Source organism: Panulirus ornatus, chromosome 16, assembly GCF_036320965.1.
Source record: "Panulirus ornatus isolate Po-2019 chromosome 16, ASM3632096v1, whole genome shotgun sequence".
NCBI lineage: Eukaryota > Metazoa > Arthropoda > Malacostraca > Decapoda > Palinuridae > Panulirus > Panulirus ornatus.
Window position 1 is genome coordinate 7,772,637 of NC_092239.1, and position 22,183 is coordinate 7,794,819.

A 22,183-nucleotide genomic window follows, 5' to 3' on the forward strand; every position below is an offset into this window, starting at 1 on the left:
TATTGTAATACTCGTTTTCTTTCTCACACTTGACAGTAACCTGGATAAGAAAAGAAAACCTGTACAGACAATGAAAGCTAATGATCCCATACTTAAGAAAAACGATAAGAAAAAATGCGCAAAAATCACTGACGTGTCCCGTCTCTGAAAAGCCGAGAAAGATAGATCAGAGAGGAATTGTATATATATACTTTAGTTGTGGAAGAGAAAATATCTACGACGGAAGATGGGTTGTGAATGGTATATAGTTTATTCAATTCTAGTGTCAACATTTCCTTCAAGTACATGCATAAGATGATGACATGTTCAGAAAAGCATTTATATCATGGCAACAAAAATGAAACCTTTAATACAGAAAGGTACATGAAGTAAGTAAGACAGCGAGCAAAGACAACACAGGTATTAAGTGAATAAGTACATGAAGTAAGACAGCAAGCAACGACACTACAAGTGCACAACTACATGAAGTAAGTAAGACAGCAAGCAAAGACACTACAGGTGTTAAGTGAACTATAGGGGAGTATATGGATAAGAAAAGGAGTTACAGGGAGTTAGTAGTAAGTAAGCAAGTATGGACACTACGAGTCTTAAGTGAGTCATACAGGGAGTATGAAGATAAGCAAGGGAGCTCCATGGAGGAAGTAAGCCACCCAACAAACAAGGGCACTACATGTATCAAATGAGGTATAAGGGGGCATAAAGATAAGCAAGGGAGCTATAGGGAGAGGATAGGATCTCAGTACGAACGATAATCTAGAAGACAGAAAGAGAGGGAGAAACTTGATTGCAACCACTGGCTTAGTCAACGGGTGTTGATGATGCTGGTACTGCCAAGTTCCTTGAAACTGGTAGGAAACGATCAACGAGTAACCTCGAGAGGAAACTAGGCAAGAGGTGGTTTGCTGGAGGTTATGGGAGGTGGTGTAGAAAGAGATTGAAGAGAGTTGGAGAAAGAAGATCGCTCCTTAAGGAACTCCAGTATAGAGTTATAGTGTTTTGAAACGTCACACAACTGATTTTCATTTACCACATCCTGGCATTCAAGATATTATAGTTATGATACGTAAGCTACAGGCGATTATGAATGACTTCTAGAAACAGAAGGCAACGACTGGCTCTAACTCTACACCAGTGTGATACAGGTCCAGTTTACCAGTTTATGTAAACTATAGATGAGATGTAACGGTAAACAGTTCGTTAAAGTCATGTTTTTCTCCTGTTTTCCAAGCCATACCTGCCCTACCAGTACAGACCACGCCTAATGGGCGAGGTCGACTGCTATGGAACCTTTTTCACTATAGAATTCAGCCATTCCAATATATTATTTCGTATATATCATAAATAAAAGCCATTTGCATCATCCTGACATGTGACAGTGCCTTCACACAAGGCGCGGGAAGGGTAGGGAGTAGCCGGGGTGGTGTGATGTCAGCCACAGTTTTCCCCTGACAATGAGGCACTGTGGTATCGCGATGGCGCTGGTCCCACCGGATATATAAAGCCAGCAACATCCCGTCCGTCTGTACATTAGCTCACACAACCGCCGCAGACATGAAGGTTCTTGTAAGTCCCCGTCCATACTTTGTTTTTGTGGACTGTAGATGTAACGATTAAGTTTTCTTCTCTTCACTCAGATATTCCCATTGATCTAGTTACTAATCTTTGTTGATCAGAACAAGAATATCTTTTTTAACTTTAGAACGGCGTAATTTCTAACATCTAAGATTCATTTTTACAATATATTTTACGATATATTAACTAATGTGAAATTTTCTCAAACAATACAAAACCTTTATCATGACACACCCGCCTCCTCACAGTACCTGCTTTGTTAGTGTACTTCGGTTTAGACTCCTGCTGCCTCACTAGTTTATCACACGAAAGTCTTGTTGATGCCCTCAGGTACTTCTTGCTTTGGTGGGCGCCGCCTGCGCCGCCGCCCTTCCCGCTGAGGCTCCAGCCCCCGTGACGAACACTGAGGAAGTGGCGCAAGCCAGAGCAGAGGCTCCAGCTCCAGTGGCAGAAGAAGCTAAGGAAGTAGGGCAGACCCAAGCTGATTTTACGACAGCTTATGCGGCAGCCGTCGCTGCTGCAGGAGAGGTCCCCAGAGCGACTTATCTTGACTACACGAAGGAAGTCGCCGATGCCCGGGCTGACTTCCAGGCTACTTATGACGCCGCGGCCGCTAAAGCTGAGGCCGCTACTAAGACCGGCGAAGACAGTAAGATCTCCACCTACAGCAGTTTCCAGTCTCCCATTGACGGCAGGATGTCTCCGCTCTACACCAACACCTTTGGTGCCTACGGCGTCTACAGCCCCTTGGTTGCTAGAGCCCCAGTGTTTACTGGAGCTAACGTCATCGCTGGAACACCACTGGCTGCCGGAGCTCCTCTGACCTACAGCGGACTTGGCTTCCCCGGTGCATTTGGACTCCGCCGTTTCTAAGGTCCTCTCCAGTTGGCGAAGGCCAAAAACAGACCTCTGTCGTCTACCATATCTTCTCAAGATATTTCTATCGTCGGATTATATTTTGTTGTAAGTTCAATGAATAATGTACAAATGAATATTATATATCAAAATCTTTGACACAAAAGGTTTCGATCATATTTCTGTATTCACTAGTATATCCAGAATCTCCCAGTACCTGAGTTCCTACTGGCCTCCAAAATGAGCCAGACCAAACAGTATTTGGCAAGCCTTTGTTTCATGTTACTGAAGTGATCGTTGGCATCCTGAGAGTGGGTCATTGTGAGATCAGACTCTTTCACAGCAGTCGCTGAACACTGTGACTCTACCTTCTCTTCTCTTCACTAACGACTACAGCCGATTATTACCTTTTAAAAATGAGGTTTTCTACTTTTTCAACCAATAATCTATCACTATATTCTTCCTTTCATTGTCTATTATTCCTTTCGTCTACTTCGTCATTCAAGGCCAGACCTTGACGAAGATCTTATCTCCGTAACTGGATCATCTGACGCGAGAAAATATATTTGCTGAGCAAAGTTTAATCTGTGATTAACGTTACGTTATCAGTCATCCTCTCCCACATATCCAAGGACCGTAATGTCATTTTGGGCAGGTGGGATTCAAGCCACAATAGACCAACCAGATCATACCTGATCACATAAATCCTCCTATTGACATTGATCCTTACTACTTTCTCCACATAATGTAGCAAATTCTACTACTGAACGCCAGCTACCCAACCTTTGATAGCTAAGGCTTTAAGGAACACGATTCAGCAGACGAATAAGGATACACATGATCGCAAAACCTTCCAGCTGACAAGCACGAAGCCTACCTAGGGGAGGAGTAAGTAAAGGGTAAAGTAGGAAGCGATTATGCAACGTTAACATTCATCAAACAGGTACAGGTATGAGGAGCTGGTGCACACGAAGGATGACAAGGTCCTGCTAATCTGTGCGGTGTTTCCTAGCGGATCTCAGCAACCCTCACTGCCCACTACTCGCGTATGTGCATCACGATGCGATTTCTAAGGCAAAAATCTTTACACTAAAAAGAAGATATATCCACCGTATCTGCATATTCTATGAACGTTAACTGTATAGTTAATGTAATACTCATACACCCCGTAAACATGGCAATTAACATTGCTGACAATCATTCTATATTGCAATGCCTTTGTTTCCTGCCAAGACGGTGACAAGCTTTAAGTGATTCGTGCGGTCATGTTCACGCAACGAAGGCGTCACATTTCGACCTAGTTTTGTCGTACTAAACACGGTGGTGGTGGGACAATATGATGTGAGTAAGGAGGTGTATCATTAGATCCTTTTCAATCTTCAGGTGAGCAAAAGATTCGGTGATCTTCTCTAGGGATTCCGGAACAAGATTACGTACAACGTTCAGACAGTAGATGTGTGTTGCGTGCAAGAGAAACACCTGTGGACCCAACCAACCACTCTTGCGGATGCGCGTTTGCCTCGAGACTGCCTACTCCCTCCTTACCTTGCTAGTCTCAACACTAGGGTTGGGAATCCACCTAAATTTCAGAAACGATCTCAGTTTGAAATAAGAAGCCCTTTCTATCTATCTACTCATGTATCTATCTATCTATCTACCTATCTATCGATCGGTTCATCTATCTAACTAACTCTAAGCCGTATTCTATTTACTACAAATATCATTTTTATTCTCCTCTCATTCTGTTGCTATTGTTACCAATTGTCACCAAACCTTTCGAAGTAAAAGCAACGTCTTATTCCTATCGACATACTTTATGACAGGAGAATGTTCAGTGTTCAGCTACCCACTTATGTCTACGGTGTATTCACGGACCGATGATCGATGATGGACATACGTGAATTACATACAAATCACAACCAACGATTTTCGATTACAACTGATGAGCATGGTAACACTACATGTTAAGGGGGAGTGTCACTTGGAAGTGACTCGTCTGTCAGTGTGCAAGGTTCTTGATATCAGCAACAAGCGAGCAGGTTACACACCACGAGAGGATCTTAGTATATATTTTCCTCCACTGAGAAAATGATGAATGAAGCTAGTCGAGAAGAGAGAGAGAGAGAGAGAGAGAGAGAGAGAGAGAGAGAGAGAGAGAGAGAGAGAGAGAGAGAGAGAGTGAATGAATTCCATTTTTAGCATCTATAAGAAATCTTTCTCTACTCTTTTGTGAACATCGGCAAGTTTATATATATATATATATATATATATATATATATATATATATATATATATATATATATATATATATATATAGTGTGTGGACGTGTATGTATATACATGTGTATGTGGGTGGGTTGGGCCATTCTTTCGTCTGTTTCCTTGCGCTACCTCGCTAACGCGGGAGACAGCGACAAAGCAAAATAATAATGATAATATATAAAGAGTATCATAGCTGTGATAAAAATACGGTATAGTCAAGATAATCAGCGAGGACGGTGAAATAATATAAGTGAAAACTATGATCCCAAACCTGGATTCGTTACAATCATTTCTATTACTACCATAAAACTTTTCACCCGTACAATGGTACACTTCTATATCTACACTGTCGAATTTCCTTTCAAATAGCTGTTCATAAACCTTCCTTCATCCGGTAAACACAAGCATAGCCGCCTCTCCTTAGCATTTAAAACAATGAACACACGTGCGAGATAAAGTCCATATGTACTTTTTTTTTAATCCACAGAGAATCTTAGGCATCAATTACGTCTCAGAGATATTCACGAACCGATTTAAACAATATGTTTAATATCTGATGTTCACTTTGATACTGATGAAGACTTTCATTCACTTGAGTGCATTACCCAGGCCCATGTATGGTAATGATCAAGAACGTATACACCATCATGATGGTGTAGATGGCGTGTACACCATCATGATGGTGTAGATGGCGTGTACACCATCATGATGGTGTAGATGGCGTGTACACCATCATGATGGTGCAGATGGCGTGTACACCATCATGATGGTGCAGATGGCGTGTACACCATCATGATGGTGTAGATGGCGTGTACACCATCATGATGGTGCAGATGGCGTGTACACCATCATGATGGTACAGATGGTGTGTACACCATCATGATGGTGCAGATGGCGTGTACACCATCATGATGGTGCAGATGGCGTGTACACCATCATGATGGTGTAGATGGCGTGTACACCATCATGATGGTGTAGATGGCGTGTACACCATCATGATGGTGTAGATGGCGTGTACACCATCATGATGGTGCAGATGGCGTGTACACCATCATGATGGTACAGATGGTGTATATACAGTTAGCGATGGTACGCGTGACGTCCCCACCTGAGGCTGGACCAGTCATCACCCAGGTACACCGCTACACATCTCGTTTATGGTCTCTTTTTATCCCTATACCTGGCCATACCTGTCTCACCGGTGCAGACCACACCTACCCCACCGAGGTCGCCCACAAAAGTACCCTCTTCATTACAGTATTCCAAGTTTAAAGTGAGATTTTTCCCCTTTATTTATGTATAGCGTGAGAGCATTGGCTTTATTTAGTCTGCCACACGATGGGTTCTCCTGCTGCCACGCTCGGGCGAGAGATGAGGAACATCTCAAGAGGGTCATGTTGGCTCTACTTTTTCCCTCACGAAAGGGCGACAACGGCATCGTGATGTCCTCAGTCCCGCCGGGTATATAAAGCCAGCAGCGACCCTGCTCATCCGTACATCAGCTCACACAACCGTAGCAGCAGACATGAAGGTTCTCGTAAGTCATCCTCCATCTGTTGTACCTAATGTCTCACTGAGTGTTGCAGTTCATTGTTGCAGACTAATGTCTCGAGATTTCCTATATCTATTCATTCCGTAAGCATTCGAGTCTGATGCAGACGCTTATTCATTTGGTCACCATTGATGACACTGTTGATCATCCCTGAAAATAAGGTAGTATTACAAGTATTTACATATACAGTACATTTCTGTACTGTATATTTACATATACAGTACATTTCAACAAACAGGATAACTCTCAAATTATTTCAGAATAAGAGATAAGATATCGTCTTCAGACAGTCTGCTTCTGTGTGATTCTCACCTTAGTCTCAAGTTGCCTCACTAGAGTAACACACTGAATTCTTGTGGTGTCCTCAGGTACTTCTTGCTTTGGTGGGCGCCGCCTGCGCCGCCGCCCTTCCTGCTGAGGCTCCAGTCCCCGTGACTGACACTAAGGAAGTGGTGCAAGCCAAAGCTGAGTTCCAGGCAGCCTATGCGGCCGCCGCCGCCGCCGCTGCTGCTGACGAAGTCCCCGAAGCCTCTTATCCCGAATACACCAAGGAGATCGCCGATGCCAGAGCTGACTTCCAGGCTGCTTATGACGCCGCTGCCGCAAGAGCTGAGGCCGCCCCCGACACCGACTTGGACGGCAGGCTCTCCACCTACACCGGTATGCTCTCTACCATCGACGGCAGGATGTCTCCCCTCTACACCAACACCCTGGGCATGTACAATCCCATGCTTGCTGCACCCACAATGGCTGCCGGAGCTCCTCTGACCTACAGCGGACTTGGCTACCCCGGTGCATTTGGACTCCACGGTCTCCACGGGCTCCATGGATATCCTTTCATGCAGGTTGCTGCTGCGTAATAGACCTGTCAAATCTTGCTGCCCACGGTGTGTATACTCCCCACGATTTCAACAGCCTGATGGGGTTTTATCTCATCGAGTTCGCTGATGTCGAAGAATAGACCTACGTCAGTTTGCTGTCTTCTGTCTGTGTGAGATTTTGTACAAAAGATCATATTCTCAGCAGAGATCAGCAGCCTGGAAGATCCTTCTGTGTTCAACAGCCTGACCAACAACAGCTGTTTGGATAAAATGTTTTCATAAAGATTCTCGAAATTAAAGGTTTCAAGTATATATATATATAGGCTTCTTCATTTTCCGATCCCGCTGGGAAAACTTAAAGGCATTCCTTTGCTAATTAATAGCACGTAAATTACTTTTAGAGGAAACTTATATGTATAAAGTATTCAGAATTACATTTACAATCAATTCAATAGCTTGTCATTCATTTATATCTACATTTACACAGCTCTTTACCCCTTTTACAGTAAGACTTCCTCTGCCACTGACATTCGTTTGACTTAGTCAGAATATCCAAGTTTCGCTCTTTCACCATACTAAAATCGTTCCTTTCCTCTCATTCTGGTTACACCTCCGCAAAATCAGACAACCCCTCCCTCCATGCCTGAGCCTTCGGGAAACCATTATTCCTGCTTGGTTCTTTCTTCTGTTCCCTCTTTCAAATGTGACTATTAAGGGAGGGAGGGGTTTCCATCAACCCTCCCACCTTTGCTCCCCGGGATTCTTTTTAGTCGCTTCGTACAACAGGCGGGAAATACTTGGGTAATTTTCTTACTACCCTGTCCCCCAGGTATACAAAAAATTGTGATAATTACAATCATATGAGTAAAGTGTGACTCATCTGTTTTCTTTATAAACTGTGTGTGAGTTACTTGGAGAAACAGGAGGATTTGTATGTGGCATTTATGGATCTGGAGAAAGCATAGGATATGGTTGATAGAAGTGTCTTGTGGAAGGACTTTCGAATGTATGGTGTGGGAGGAATGCTACTAGAAGCAATGAGAAGTTTTTGTCAAGGGTGTAAGGTGTGTGTGCAAGTAGGATGAGAGGAGAGTGAGTGGTTCCTTGGAAGGGTTAGTTTGCGTCTGGGGTGTGTAATGTCATCATGGCTGTTTGATTTGTTTATGGATAGGGTAATGAGGGAAGTTAATGTATGGGTCTTGCAGAAAGTGTCATATATGCAGTCTGTAGGGAAAAGGGAAAAGCGAGTCAGCTGTTGCTTGAATGATGACGCAGCAGTGGTGGTAGATTCGAGTGAGAAACTGTAGAAGTAAGTGACTGAATTTGGGTAGTTTGTGAAAGGAGGAAGGTGAGAGTGATGTAAATAAAGGCAAAGCTATCGGGTTTTGCAGGGCAAACGGAGAGATTAGTTGGGGGTGCGAGTCTGAATGGAGAAAATTTGGAGAAGTGAAGTACTTTAGATACCTAGGAATGGACATGGCACCGAATGGTACCATGGAAGCAGAAGAGAGTCATTGGGTGGGTGAGTGGGCGAAGGTCTGGGAGTATTGAAAAAAATGTGTGGAAAGAGAAATTGTTGTCTGGGAGTGCGAAAATGGTTATGACTGAAGGTATCGTAATCCCAGCGATGATTATGGATGTGAGGGTGGGATGGGAACGAGGATGTGCGGAGGAAGGCGGATATGTTGGAAATGAGGTGTTTGTGGACAATATGTGGTATGAGGTGGTCTGATCGGGTAAGTGATAAAAGAGCAAGAAAGAGGTGTGGTATTAAGAGTATGACTGAGAGTGCTAAGAGGGTGTGTTGAAATGGTTTGGACATATGGAGAGAATGAGTGAGGAAAGGTTGACAAAGAGGATATATGTGTCAGAAGTGGAGGGAATAAGAAGAGGAGACCAAATTGGAGTTGGAAGGATGGAGTGAAAAGAAAGATTTGAGTGACCGGGGCTTGAACATGCAGGAGGATGAAAGGCGTGCACAGGATAGAGTGAATGGAACGATATGGTGTACATGGGCAGGACGTGCTGCCAATGGGCTGAACTAAGGCATATAAAGCGGAGAAACCATGATAGGTCTGTGGGACCTGGCTGTGGTTTCGGTGCATTGCACGTGACAGTCAAAGAATGATGTGAGCGAATGTGATCTTTCTTTGTTCTTAGTGCTAAATTGCTAACGCAAGAAACAACGAACAATTATGATATATAGGTGATAAAAATCTACCTCTGGACGATAAGGATTCGAACCCGGAGCTACCCTGTGGCAGGAAAGTACGCTAACTATTGGACTATGAGCCGACAAAAGCTTTCCATCTCGAACTAACGAATGGTTCATGAGATCCACCATTACATCATGTGACCTGAGAGATAAGAAAGCCCGTGGTCCTATGGTTAGTTTACTGCCCTGCCATATGGTAGGACTGGGTTCGAATCCTCGACACTCAGAGTTAAACTGATACCATCTTCTGAATTCCAAGTGCCCAGTATATATATATATATATATATATATATATATATATATATATATGTGTGTGTGTGTGTGTGTGTGTGTGTGTGTATATATATATATATATATATATATATATATATATATATACACGTACTTTGCAGTGACGCGCGTGATCTAGAAATTGCAGATATTCACGAGGAACTTATTTTTTACAATGATACCAGGTGGTCGAGTTGCCGGGGTCCGCTTTGACGTCAGCCTCCACCCTGCAGCACACTGGTTGTTACCAGCCACACAAACGGAGGTACATGACTGGCATGTGAGCGGCCAGCTTGTTCTGCCATTTTCTATATGTCAGGGATAACACGAGAGCTTGGACTTCGTCGCGGTATTGGACAAGAAAAACATGTATGCACAGTTTGAGTTTTTTAAGTTTATCTAAATTAGGCTCACCACGAATTTCTCTCCTCAGATTTGGGCATTCATAGGGAAAGAACATTACCAAAAGTGGCTCTTAACACACGCTTTGAGAATGACACAGTTCCTAACTCTACGTACGTGTGTTTATAGATGGCGTACTGTAGTATGTTCGTACACCGATAGTAGTGAGTAACCAAGGCTTCAGGAAGGAAAGTCTCACTCTTAACGTAATTCCCATAGAAATGAAATTCGACATCACACGATACATCAATATCTCATGAAGCCCTTTATACCACAATCTCTTCCAGCATCATGAACCAAGTAATCATGACAGATGGCGTTTTCCAAAGTGATTTCTCAACCAACAAATACCCATCAGCCTCAACCAATCTCACTCATCTCTACTCAGATTTGCTATGGGTTATCACACTTTGTTTTGAGCGAACGAGAGCCTTTGGTTATATACCCAGCAGCAGACACATATCACCCGTCGGTCGTGGACGAGTGCCACTACCAACTACTCCTCGACGTGGCTTTGACGTGTTAAGAGAACCATCTGCTATCAGACGTCCGACATTGTCCCCGCAGAGAATAACGCAAGTCCTCTGTTCGAAATACTGTACATGCATTTAGGGAGGGAAGTGTTACGTTACTGTGGATCTCATTATGCGACACGAATGTCTCAAGACGATGCGCGTTTACCAATTGGGCGATCGACTCTGAAGAAAATACAAGAGATAAAAGGGTCATAAGTTGGTATCGTTCTGTCCAACAGTTTTGGAATTCACACGATCACATGCCTCTAATGCGTACCAGAATGCAATTAACGAATGCTAGACTGAAATCCACATTTCAGAGCTTCAGCCATTTTCTGAAATCGAATGAAAAAATCAAATGAATGATGAGCGATGTATGTATTTTACTCGTTACTTTGGTCCCCTACTCCAAGGGGATCTTACAGCTAAAATGGCAGCGCTGCACTCAGTAGCAGGGACAGGATAGAATCCTTTGAGGCTAGTTCTTTGACGAGGTTGTACTTTCTTTCGTCAACTGACCACGAGTGAAAAGTCATCTTTGACGAGGCTGTATCATTAGGAGTACAGTCCCTTCAAAAGATCTTCTCCCTCCAAAGGAGTCTACATCGCCTTACTACTGGAAGAAGCGCAACCTTACGCTGAAAGGAACCGGTCATGGAATAATTACAATAATATATATATATATATATATATATATATATATATATATATATATATATATATATATATATATATATATATACAATGTGTGTGTGTGTTTGTGTGTGTGTGTGTGTGTGTGTGTGTGTGTGTGTGTGTGTGTGCTACAGGGATGATGCACTGTTACCATGTGCGGAGCGAGAGGGAGGCTGATGTTAACAAAGGCACTCACGCGATGCTCTCCCTCTGCACCAGGCCTTACTGACGACACCTGCACTAAGCCTTGAGACCACGCCCTTGATCCGAGGTCACCCGCGTCTGATGTCTTCTTCCCAAAATTATTCCCCCTTCACAATAATAATTTTCGACGCCATCCAACATAAGCCGATAGATATGTCCGACCGTGACGCGTGTTAGGATCCGCTAGCAAGCTATAGCTGGGTATGGGTGTACCTCGCGGGCAATATGTTGGCCATAGATCCCCCGTAATTTGGAGACGTGTCGGTGTCGCGAAGCCCGAGTCCCGCCGGGTATATAAGCCTACCGGCGTCCTGCCATCTTTGCTTTCGTTCACACACCGGCAGCAGACATGAAGGTTCTTGTAAGTATTCGCTTGTATCATGTAAACATTGTCTTCCTAATGTTAGTGTTGCGGTCTGATGTTGCAGGATGATAAAATGTCTGTGTTGCGTGCATTTGTTAGTCATTCATTGACATGTCTAAAGTATCTTGATTTAATGGTAAGTACACGTGCAACTCTTGTGGTTTGTTTGAACTTGTATGAATCATGGGCTGAGTCGTGGAGTAAGCTCCACGACTGTAATTTTTGAACATCTTTGGAGCGATGACAGATCAGGCTGACCGCCATTCTTCCCCCCTTAAACTCGATATTCCTATCGAGCGTTTCGTCACCCATTATAAATAACCTTTGTTACAATGACAAGAGAATCGTATGGATGCCATACACTCCACTGATGTCCAAAAATGACTGAGCTGCAACTGCTTTCTCTGCGGAGGTCCAGGCTTGTAAAAAGTACAGTGTGGCAAGATCTCTCTTCATATGAAGGTTTTGTGGTGTCTCCAGGTACTCCTTGCACTGGTGGGCGTCTCCTGCGTGGCTGCCCTTCCACATGAAGTCACAAGCCCCGCTAAAGAAACCAGCGAGGTCACCGCTGCCAAGGTTGAACACAGTGCCGCTTTCAAAGCCGCTGCCGCCGCCGCCGAGGCTGCCCCTGACTTCGACCTAGACGGGAAGATCTCCACCTACACCGGCCTCCTCTCCACCATCGACGGCAAGCTGTCTCCCCTCTACACCAACACCCCACCATACGGCGCCTACGGCATCCACGCCCCTGTGGTCGGTGCATCCCCAGTGTTTGGTGGGGCTGTGGTACTCCCTGGTGCACCACACATCCCTGGAACCCCTCTGACCTACAGTCTTGGCGTCCCCGGTGCTAAGGGCGTCCCCATTACCTACAGCTTTCCCGATGCTAAGGGCGTCCCCACTCCCTACAGCTTTCCCGGTGCCTATGGTTTCCCCGGCATCTACGGTTTTCCCGGCACCTACGGCTTTCCCGGTACCTATGGCTTTCCCGGTACCTACGGCTATCATGGATTTCCCTTCTTCCCAGTAGTCAAGTCCGATGACTAGGCCTCGTCTAGCTTGCCGCCCTCTGCTTCTGTCTATAACACTGTGTGGATACCGCAACATAATCACCATGTCCAGTGATTCCATCGTTTATGTATTGCTTAATCTACAGAAACCTTTAAATGGAAGTCATCAAAAAATTTATTAAAGATTTTAAGAGCATGTTTGAAGTGTCTCATTCCTATCAGGTGTTTGATATCTATGTTACTATAAAGTGGTCCATCGTACGTGAGGTATCTTATTAAACATGAATATATGATGCATGTATGTTCCCACTGTACTTAACTAGTTCTTGATTCATCTCTCACACACACGACACTCATCCTTGTGGCTTCAAAAAATGTAGTGTTTGATATCCTTTATCCTTATTAGTACTAACCCACTCCCAAGCCCTGTGTACCATCTCTTATCAGGCCAAGAGCCTTCGAAGTTTTCGTTACTCAAGCCCTGATCCCCACTCATCTCCTGTATCTATCCTCACATGAGATTATCAGCATTTGGTAGGTGTAAGTTCCGATACGTTCCTGTGTACTGAAAGAGCATGAGTGTAACATGATCACCGCAAACTCACGATAACCAAACACCATCTCTCCTCAGAACTTCACAATATTTACTGTAAATCGTAAGTTCATAAATGCAATACATTTATGGTAAAAAGTTTACTACCAATACGATATGTTTCTTAAAAGTTCTTATGTCTACTTTAAAAGCGCCTGATTTGCTGGCTTTCTCAGAATAGATACTTTTATATGTATGGCAAAATCCTCGCTGTAAACGCACCATCTTTCAGACCCTTGTGTACTGCAACCATTGCTTGTATGGGGATAGCTACGCACGCGACGAAGGAGGAGGAGGAGGAGAAGGAGCTAGGGGAAGAGAAGGAGGTGATGGAAGAGAAAAATTGAGAGGATTGATAACTGAAAGATTATAAGGTTAAATAAGGTTTGATGGTGAAAGGCTGATATACGAGTGGATTTATTCAGGTAAAAAGTATAAAACTTTAGGCCCGTGACTATTGTGAGACATAAAAATCAACAGATCACATCAAATCATATCCTAGACGTACGAGGAAATATCTTTTGTATCATCAAACTCCACTTTAAATCACGTTTAAAAAGATGTCGTCAGGTTTCGCTAAAGTAGGGAGGGTTTTGACAATGAGGGATAACGAGGTAGGAAAATATCAAACATAGAAAAGATTAAAAATCATTGGTAAACCAAGAAAAACCTTATACTTTCTCTGATACCGAAGATTTCCCGTTTTTAGTGTTATGATACCAAGCCAGTGTTACGATACTAACGCCATCTATTGTCTATGTGTACAAAAGATTCAGAGTAATTCTATAAGAATAAACAGTTCTTGGATGGTACTGCTGGAACTGTAATCAAAGAACTACGTTGGCCCCAGACACGGTCTAGAGACTGTATCGTTATATAACAGCCACGAATGACTATTCAAAATTTACTAGCTATTTCAACGATGTTTTATACGCGTATTGTCAGGATTCTCTACAACGTCGAAGTATCAAACTCACTCGCTCTTCCCCAGCGGAAGACACTATTATAAGCGTAGGATTCGAAGACGTGTAGTAAAAATGATACATCAAGCTCATATCAATGTGAGGATTCATGGTGATGTGGATAGCATTACTGTGCAAGTTTGAGTCCCGAACCGGGCAGCTGGGTCACAGATAACCCAGCTGTTCATCTTGGCTTAAACTACTACCAATATACAGCAGACAGCACCAATGGCTTCCAAGGGTAGACGTATGAATTTCTTCTACCGCAGGAGACGAGCGCCACAGCGAGAGGACAACAAGACATGTTTCCCTCAGTCCACCCTCAAAATACTGAAATTTACCAATATCTCCGATACTCGAAGACTTTTAGACATTGTGTCTACATTAATCATGGATTCAAAGAAAACTCATAAAAGAGTTTTTGACGATATCATCAGCTTGTTATTGTCTGATAAAGACATTGGTATGTAAGATATCTTTACTTAATCTTTAGTTATGATAATAAAGTTATAAATTCTGACACCTTTTAGAAAACGAAAAATTTTAAAGCCTAGTCAAGGGGTGATTACTACCTAACCTAGCTTATTACCTAATACCACTGTCCCTCGCATCCAAATCACGCATACTGAAGTTACAGAGGGATTCGAAGTAAGGCTGAACGATGCGTCACAAATGAAAAATGTCTACCGTAGAACAAGTACGAGAAATTAAAGTTTAAAACAGACGGTTCACAACTAAGAGAACAAGCAGCCCAGAATGTATGGCCGAGACTTAAAGATAACGATAATACAAACTATATATATCAATATCAGAGATCTCGACAACAGTACAAACATGAAACTAACACCCTTGGTAGCCTCGAAGCTTCGAAGCACTCAGGAGGCTCCAATCATCCAACGATGTACACAGTGAACGACCTTTAGCTAAATGATACGACGCAAATACAGTCACGCACCCCCAGTCTATCGGGAGGTGTATAAATAAGATCCCACCAACAAGCTTCAACAAAAATCACCCACGTGTGTTAAAAAAAAAAAAAAACTTACATTATTTACCTATATACATTCTAGTCTTTCCTTCCATATCAAACTATCGATTCCCCTGTCCCACCACCTCTTCGTCGTCTTCTTGAAACAGAAATGTAAAGAAAAAAAAAAAACAGGTACGAGCGGGGGTCAGGGTTAGGAAAGCGTGAGCCCTCCAACCCCGACACGAGTTTTTCTGATTTCGGAAGATTTATGAAGATCTTCCATTCAAAAAATCTCACTCTCCTACAACCCTCAGCTGAAGGTGCTTCTGCACGATCACAGAATTCCTCAGTGACTCGGTAGGCTGCTGCTGACCCCCTAATGTACACACAAACACGCTCTGAGCGAGGTGCATAGCACTCGGGGCGCTTCGGAGCGAATACAGACCTTACTTTCTCCGTAGGATCCGTAGGCCCCTCCACGACAGCGGAATAAGAAGAGAGTTTCCAGTGAGAGAGAAAGTGTCCGAAAAATATCCGCAAGAGAAGATTTGAATGGCAGAGACCCTCAGCAGCTACGGGGTTCCATCAGGAGGTCCGCAGCCGTAGGAGAGTCTCTACTTATCAACTCAACCCCTGTTTCGTCAGACGTGTCTGTAACTAGCTAGAGGTTGACTTGCAGTCAACGTTACTCGATACCCAGAGGAGTCCGCTTGGTGCAGCGGCGTGCCAGCTGTCTGCGAGGGTTCGAAGCTCAGGCCTGGATACGTGAAGAAATCCGCGTGAGGGATGTGCGCGTGTGTCTCTTTGAAGACCTTGGCGAGAACTCTGTGTCGCCAGTGTAGTTGTTGTCGTTTATTGGGTTCTACGGCCATCGACCTATCCACCAGTGTGATACTGTGGTGTGAATGAATCAGCGTGTGCGTGAGTGCTGCTCTCTGGTGGTGTGAATGATATTTGCCGTTTTATATCGTCAGTTGCTTGTCTGAGTCACTAGATTTGGATGGCGTGAAGTTTCATGCTAGATTATTAGTTACAATACAGCTGTACTGGGAAGAATATGTCCTGCAGCCCTACTGTACTGGTCTCTCTAGCGAATGCAACTGTAAAGCCTGTGTTTCCTTAAGCCGTTAGACTTAGTACAGCACTAGAGTAGATTCTGTGATAGTCTTTTAACTGGTTACACTGTCTGATACTTTTGAGGTCTGCGTGTGGGGACCTCTAAATTGATCCTACAGTCATTTTCTTAAACTATTTCATACATAAAATGAACTTTAATAGTAAAGCACCAGCGTCTTTGTTTCTAGCCATTGTTTATCCTGGGAAGTTTGAAAATTGTCTAATATATTGCGTATATTTGTATATGATATTTCAATGAGTTGTCATCATTACGAAAAGGGAACGACATTTGCTCCACACAAGCTGCGTTTTTCACCAAAAATCAGCAGACACTCTTTGAGAGGTCTGCTAATGCGGGTAACAATTAAATCATTCAGGTGTGGCCCGTTCTCCACTAACTTCTCAGGCCGCATGTGATGCTGCAACGGGTTTTCGAACTCTCTTCCCCTCCAGTGACCAAAGGGGGCGTTCGCAATGCCAATCTCAGACAGTGTACTCTTAGAATACTGTCAGTATTGCTATTACGTCGACGACTAAGTCTGTTATACTTCCTCTCGAAGCTCCTTCGATCTCTCCCCACACATTGTGATAGCTGATGGTCGAGGGAACATACGGAAGCAGTGGCAAATGCCAGTAATATTACGTTCTCCGTCTATTAAGGTCTAGCGGCCACACACGACAATGGTCTGATCCTGTGCTTGATGGGAAGCTAAGTAAAAACCTGGTTGATGTTCAGACCCGCAGCTGATCAAAGCTAAGACGGAGACGTAGTGTTATTCATTTACATATACAAATGTTGCGAGCAACTGTTACTGTGCTATGACTGGTGATATAGTCATACCATCTCTGTCCATGTAACGTACCACACCACAATTCCCTCGCATACCAGCACCACCCACAACCGTCTACCGAAGTGACTGAAACAACATTCTTCGTAATTATACTACATGTTTAAGATAGCTTTATCTAGTAAATACGATGGGCAAAAAAAAAGGCTTTCTTTTTTTTAATCCAGACGAAGTCAAGTCCAGGAGGCGCCGACAGATTAGGGGGAACCCCAGAGAAGACGCGCGTAAAAAGCAGCAACGGGGTCTTGGTACAGGACTAGTCCTGGAGCCTAGAACTATTATAAGCATCTTTTATTTTTTGCTCACTGGAGCGACGGGTTTTTGTGAAGCTGAAGACTGCAGGCGTAGAGAGGTTTATGGGAGTGCCATGGGCAGAAGAATATTACCAGATACAAAAGCAGAAGGGTAACGAACACTCGGGCTTAGTCAAGGAACTGCATTATCGATCAATTAAGTCAGTGTCTCGGGTTTTTAAAGACAGAATTTTCAGCTACTTATTTCACTGCCCTAAGGCACCACTTCGTGTAATATGTATTCTTATGATCACATCATTTTTTAAATCCTTGAAGAAAGAGTAAGTAACATTCTTTATCGCTTTTATGGCACGTATAATTGCCCTATGATTTCAACACAAACCCTAGACAGATTTACTCCTCTAAGAAAATTAATGAGCGCTATTCCAAATTAGAATATGACTATCCTATCATTATCAGGTAATTGCTTCCTTCTCACTGTACCCCTTTAAATCGCAACCATAATTGAACCTGGTAACCTCAGTTGCCTTGGTAGTGTTTCACGCTAACGTCGTTTGATATCTACAGGTACTTCTTCATGAGGCTCCAGCCCCCGTGACAGACACTGAGGAAGTGGTGTCAGACAAAGCTGCGTTCGAGGCAGCCTAAGAGGCCGCCTCCGCCAGAGGATGCTTGCGACGTTGCTGTAGTTTGAGGCCGCCGCCCCCATGCACCAACCTGAAAGGTAAGCTCTCGACCCACACTGGCTTCCTCTCCACAATGAGCGGTAAACTGTCTCCTTTTTACACCAAGAACCTCTCCTTTGGTGCCTTGGATTGCTACTCGTCTTCTTTCTATGTGCTCTGCCATTCACAAGGCCAGTTTCATGGACTGCCATAGTACTTTATCTTCAGCCTTTCTCCTTATCCTGTTCACTTTCCCTGGCCTTTAAGTCAAGCATAACGAAGGTTATGACCTTTTTAGGGACTTTTGTTGTTCTCAAATTCGGCCTTTAATGTGGAAGAAATTGTTTATCCCTTCGTTATCATTGGCGAGCTTTTAGCTCTGCATACTGTAGGTGATACAACTCAGATTATGCCACAATGTACCCAAGCAGTTTCAGTAAAAGGAATAGGTTTGACACTAAAGCATTCGACCCTTCACTCTGACTGAATCATCGCAACTGTGCCGCTAATAACAGACTCTTTAAACTGCCTTACCTTAGTTATCTCCTCTCGCGCAGGGCACAGAAACCTTAATTGTCCCTTTCACATCTTCCCTGACAACTAGTAGACATCATAAGTCTGTCACACTGAGCTATCACTCTTTATATTAGACACACTTGCACCACTGATGAACTGGAAACTCTAAGACCAATGGGAGTCACGCATTTCTCTAAGGTGGAAACTTGAAAACAAAAACGAAAAACAGCGCAGATGAACTACGCAGAGATATGAAGCGAGGTAGAAGATTGCTTAACGAACACATTAATGACGAGAGGTGATTACTGCATGTACAGTGGGCCTGCGTGTTTCAAGGATCAGTTTGCACGACCGTCACCAGGGGGATGACAGAGGGGGTGTATAACCGATCCCTCACCTTTTGTACGGACGTACGGATGGATGTGTTCAGCATGTTTCCTATATGAGAGCTAGGAGACGGTTGTAATTGAGGATCAAATGCTATTAAGACTAGTGTCTTTTAATGACCCTGTTCCTGATATTTTCTACGTGGTACATTGTATACTTTTGGCCAAGTGCCTAATGTTCCTTAACCACTAACCCAGCCGCTTTTAACTATATAATCTTTATGCTCCTCTTGTCAATCTGTGTGTGTTTATATGTAAGTACAGGTAAATACGAACTAGCAAGTCTGTGGGTTCGCACCCAGTTGGTTGTCTTTGTGATCACTATTCGTGTGCTACAGAGAGAGAGTTGTACACTTGAGTTACCCCTTCTCAACCTTGTGTTCATGTACCCTGTTTTCAATTCTATTTATGCTCGCGCCGCACACACACACACACACACACACACACACCCTAACCTGAGCCAGATATATGTAAGTTTAACGTCATCATTATGTATTTTTCGACCCTGTTTTATCTGAAGTAGTTTAGGTAGAATGGTCCTCCATGGTGCTATGGTTAGCGTTCCTGACCATGACGCATTCATGAGCCCCTAGGGTCGAGCGCCTAAGTTCGAATCCTGGTTGTGGCAAGTCGGTTCACAGTATAAACTCAGCTGTTGCATGTGCCGTCTCATCTAACATAATAAAGATATCCAGAGAGTGGATGTGTGCCAGTGAGGCCATTGTTTGTTGGTTCCTGACGCTATCTCGCTAAAGAAGAGGAGGGAAAACATTCCACCGTCATCGAGACTGATCAGCCGTTATCCTTTTTCTAACTTATTCCTCAATCTTTCAAGCTGTTCTCAAATACCAACTCTGGAAGAAAAGGAGAAATATTTTATCACCACTTCAGTACGGCAAGAGGGACGACCACAGGAACAGTATATTACACACGCAAGTTACTCGCAGAAAAAAAAAGATGTACCCTCTTATACTCTCTGTAACGGATTAGAAATGGAATTTACCCAGAAACAAAATATGATTAAATTCATAAATCTACCTTCATTTTCATCCGTTCATTTCATTTTCTTCCGTAGCTGGCTCCAAAATGTTCTACGATACAAAAGATTTCATTTCTTTGCATCTAAATCAATGAAGCTTCTTACATTCTTGATATCTAGATCAATGAAGCTTCTTATATTCTTGATACCTAGATCAACGAAGCTTCTTACATTTTTGATATCTAGATCAATGAAGCTTCTTACATTCTTGATACCTAGATCAATGAAGCTTCTTACATTCTTGATACCTAGATCAATGAAGCTTCTTACATTCTTGATACCTAGATCAATGAAGCTTCTTACATTCTTGATACCTAGATCAATGAAGCTTCTTACACAAATGGCCGCCGTCAGACTAAGACTGAAATAACCGCTCGTCACAGGTTCGGCCGCCCGGCCCTCCCGCCTGCTGGGCTGTACCGTTCGTTGACGCAATCAATGTTCAGGATCTCGTGCCTGCCCCCTAAAAAAAAAAGACCTGGGCCATGAACCACATCCGCAATATCCCTCGGAGAAAAAAAAAATAAATGTAAAAGGAGAGGAATGCGTTTGAGATCACAACCTTTATGTTACAAGCTCATAGAAGGAGCGTTTAACATTGAAGTATGGCTAAGATTCACCACAGACGTTTGCTTGGAGGAGGTTTCAAGCGTTGAGACAAGTGACACCAGTGGGTAGGTAGAGTCAGGAGCAGGTGCTTGTTAAGGGTGCTCGCGCCCTGCCTGCATGTCCTGTGGGTGTGGTCGACCAGACAGACTTCATGGACAACCGAGACCGCTCGCTGAGGATATCCCTCTCTTTATTCTTCGTACACCTTGACAATATCGATGACATGGGCGACCTTACATAAATCATTCCTCCTTATCATGACTTTCCAGCACTACATTTTTCCCTCATGCTTATCTTACATTGTAATAGACATTTTTTACGCTCTTGCCATAGATTCGACGTAGGATTTATCGTCCTTATTATCGTATGACACATACAGTGCATTACTTCTGAGGATTATCGTGACACGATCTTATTACATTATCGATGACCTTCGTAATTCTGTATCTATATATAATGTGGTCATGCGCAATAAGGGGCACTTTCCATGCAGGTCACGATGAGCTCCGGGGGAACGGGTTTTGCCTAGGGAAAGGGGACTAGGGGAGGAGATGTGGGGAGGGACACCCAGACGCTCGCGTCAACAGAGCGCCTCAACCTCAAGGCTGCTTAAGACCAGTTTTAAAGAAAGCACATCACACGCTAAGATGTCCACGCCTAGCGCTACGCCAGGAACCCTTGAAGTATATAGGATAGCAAGGAGCTCGTGAGGCCAATGTAGAAGACAAGCTCGTGAGGCCAACGTAAGATAACTAATATCTAACCCCACCGAGAAAGATGGTGCGGCTCTTGAGCACTTAAGGCACGGACCTTGAGCACAACGGTATGACTCTTACGCACGAAAAAAGTCGTTTTCAAATTACTTTCGAAACATCTAAGCTGCTTTTTCCTGTCGGCATTACGTCGAAGTCTGCCATGTGAGTCAGTACATAATGCATATCCTATACACAAGCAGTTAGCTGCATCTGAACACCAGTGATCAGTCTTTCGTTACGTTCTTAGCTGTTTCGTGTGTGATATTTGCCGAAGCGTTGGCAATACCTTTGGAATACTAAAGCCTACACTATCACGTATGTACTTTATCCTAGGCTGCAAGAATTATCTGAGATACGAATCTTATGCATGAGACCTAACGTGAATCGTCAGCTCATATGATACATATATATATGAGATTTCTTAACCTGAACTGTTTGCAATATTTTTTCCACATATTAATCCACTCTGTGAGGACTTTGGTACCATGTGCACTCTCTGCATCGCATCAGCCTCCCACGCGTCTTGGGAGTCGGCTAACGCCCTTTTTAAGCCCCTCCGGGAGTCGAGTGAGTCACTGATGCTGACTTGACCCGCCAAACCATTTTCAGAGTCCACAGGTTTTTTCATACGTCACATGTGCACTTTTAATCCCCATTAGAACGAAATAAAGGAAATAATGGTCATGACATAAACTTCCAGAGCTCAATGTGTGACAAATAGAATTAGTAGACATTTTCAGGGACAAATTGAACA

General features: G+C 43.5%; 3 protein-coding genes across 3 annotated transcripts; all 3 read left to right on the forward strand.

The window, feature by feature from the left end:
• The first annotated feature begins 1,494 nt into the window (after positions 1 to 1,494).
• Positions 1,495 to 2,716, forward strand: LOC139753959 (uncharacterized). The gene is made up of 2 exons (XM_071670919.1): positions 1,495 to 1,563; positions 1,903 to 2,716. The coding sequence occupies exons 1-2, from the start codon at positions 1,552 to 1,554 to the stop codon at positions 2,443 to 2,445; spliced, it is 555 nt and encodes a 184-aa protein (XP_071527020.1). The 5' UTR covers positions 1,495 to 1,551; the 3' UTR covers positions 2,446 to 2,716.
• A 3,405-nt stretch (positions 2,717 to 6,121) lies between these two features.
• Positions 6,122 to 7,378, forward strand: LOC139753960 (uncharacterized). The gene is made up of 2 exons (XM_071670920.1): positions 6,122 to 6,226; positions 6,610 to 7,378. The coding sequence occupies exons 1-2, from the start codon at positions 6,215 to 6,217 to the stop codon at positions 7,099 to 7,101; spliced, it is 504 nt and encodes a 167-aa protein (XP_071527021.1). The 5' UTR covers positions 6,122 to 6,214; the 3' UTR covers positions 7,102 to 7,378.
• A 4,215-nt stretch (positions 7,379 to 11,593) lies between these two features.
• Positions 11,594 to 12,915, forward strand: LOC139753961 (uncharacterized). The gene is made up of 2 exons (XM_071670921.1): positions 11,594 to 11,704; positions 12,188 to 12,915. Exons 1-2 carry the CDS (start codon positions 11,693 to 11,695, stop codon positions 12,752 to 12,754), a joined length of 579 nt encoding a protein of 192 aa, XP_071527022.1. The 5' UTR covers positions 11,594 to 11,692; the 3' UTR covers positions 12,755 to 12,915.
• The last annotated feature ends 9,268 nt before the right edge of the window (positions 12,916 to 22,183 follow it).